This window comes from Vanacampus margaritifer, chromosome 11 (genome assembly GCF_051991255.1).
Source record: "Vanacampus margaritifer isolate UIUO_Vmar chromosome 11, RoL_Vmar_1.0, whole genome shotgun sequence".
Classification (NCBI taxonomy): Eukaryota; Metazoa; Chordata; class Actinopteri; order Syngnathiformes; family Syngnathidae; genus Vanacampus; species Vanacampus margaritifer.
Window position 1 is genome coordinate 8010281 of NC_135442.1, and position 1950 is coordinate 8012230.

General features: G+C 38.9%; 1 protein-coding gene across 2 annotated transcripts in view; it reads left to right on the forward strand.

The window, feature by feature from the left end:
- Positions 1 to 1113, forward strand: part of cps1 (carbamoyl-phosphate synthase 1, mitochondrial) — a 36014-nt gene extending 34901 nt beyond the window's left edge. The window contains exons 37-38 of one of the 2 annotated variants that reach the window (XM_077580750.1): positions 285 to 443; positions 518 to 1113. In XM_077580750.1, the coding sequence (XP_077436876.1) occupies positions 285 to 443; positions 518 to 605 (247 nt within the window). In that variant the 3' untranslated portion in view covers positions 606 to 1113. Of the gene's footprint in view, positions 1 to 284; positions 444 to 508 lie in introns of both variants that reach the window. The other variant, XM_077580749.1, reaches the window with a different exon arrangement.
- The last annotated feature ends 837 nt before the right edge of the window (positions 1114 to 1950 follow it).

Here is a 1950-nt window from a genome sequence, read left to right on the forward strand (position 1 = left end):
AGATGAAACTCATACTTTTTTTTTATTATTATTATTATTTTTTTTACATTATTTATTGTCACACAAGTATAAAATGAAGTCAAATACCGTTAATGTAAATAACAAACTATCTTATATAGCGCTAGCCACCTGTAGCTAGCACTGGAAGCTAATGTTAGCAGTCGATTCTACGGCCTTTTTTAGCCTCATGCCACATCAAAAGACATCAAAAGAATCCGGTCCACTGGTTTATAATTTAGGCCGTGAATTTCTTAGCTTATACCGTTTCTTTGTGTTTTTCGTAGCTTGATCAGTGAAGGTCATATCGACTTGGTAGTGAACTTGCCTACCAACAACACACGGCATTTGAAGGATAACTTCCTCATTCGCAGAATGGCTGTTGATCACGGCGTACCGCTGATCACTAATTATCAGGTCAGTCATTTAAACAACCTCTTTTTAGTGTACAATCTCAAAGAAAATAGAGTATTCTTTCTGAGATTTTATCCCCCCCCCACTTTGTTTCCAGGTTGCCAAGCTTTTTTGCGGAGGCAATTTCCTACGCGGGTGAGCTTGACTCCACCAGCCTCTTCCATTACCGGCAAAGAGAGCACCGACACAGATGATGTGCAAATCAAGGCTAGTGGTTCCTTTTCTGCCCATGAGTACCATTTTTCTAATAGTCGAAGCAAGCTTTTTTTTTTTTTTTTCCAATAGTTTTATCAAGGTCAAGAAGGCAGCTCAACCTGTCAGGAAATATTTAGACCAAATTGTATGTTCTTGCTGCATCAAGAAACATTTTAAAAGGTCTTACAAATAGCACAAGTTGTCGTGCCAAGTTGTTACACTCAATTCAAATATGTGTTCATCCGCTTGCAAAGGAGGACTGTTGCTAATACTGTATGTGGTGATGGTAATAGGAAAAGAAGAGTATCTTGATGTGCGAGTTGAATTTATTCTGCCGCTGTGCTTGTAACTCAGCTCACTCATTATACAGTATTTCAAATTGTGAGTTAGATGTGGAATGCCGAGGGGATGTTCTGGTATTCGCTGCACCCTCTTGCCTGTACGTCAAATTTTCCGCTCGCAACACTAAAGGAAAAAAACAAATAAAAATCGGAATAACGGCTCGTATATTGGAAAACTGGTAAGTTTGTGCACTCTTAAGTCAAGGTACCACTGCAATTTGTCGGTTGTTGAGGACACTTCAATTGTAAATATACAGTAAAAACCTTGAAGTGTTTCTTCACGGTATCAGTTTTCAAAGAAAATGTATGCTAATAAGCAGAACGGATGTAACAATATCCTGACAACATGATACAATAAATATTACGATATGAATCGCACGATTATGTCAAATATCACGAAATTGTGGGGATGGTGACTATAAAAGCTCATCATACTCGAAAAACGCACAATATTGTGGGGGTTTTTTGTACATAACTGCAATTATAAAGAAGTAGGCTTGGCCATGCCATGTCTTTGTCATGTGCTCCTATTGGCTCAGCGACACAAGAGCATCATGGTCTTTGTAGTTCGTAATTCTGTGCTCGGCTGAAGCGGGCGAAAAGTCATGTTTTTTGACGGAGATGGTATGACCGATTTATGGGAGTGATAAGTTACCGCCGCAGAGGCTAAAACATTCCTAATTAATATTAAACTGCACTAATGGACTAACCACCAGAGGGTGCGACAACTGCACAAATGGTATACCTTTTTAGCAGATGTGCTACGACAACGATGATATTGTGGCAATGTATCGCGATATTGATACGTTATCGTTGCACCCCAATCTATATTATACTATACATCCTGTGTCCGATTTTTAGGAATCCCATAAAAATACTTGGATGTCTGAAATCCAGGGCCAATAGAACCACATACCAAACCAACCAAATGCAGGAAAGTAACTAAACCATGTGCTGAAACAGTGTTTTGATCCATGTGTGTTTTAAGGTCTGTATCTTAATG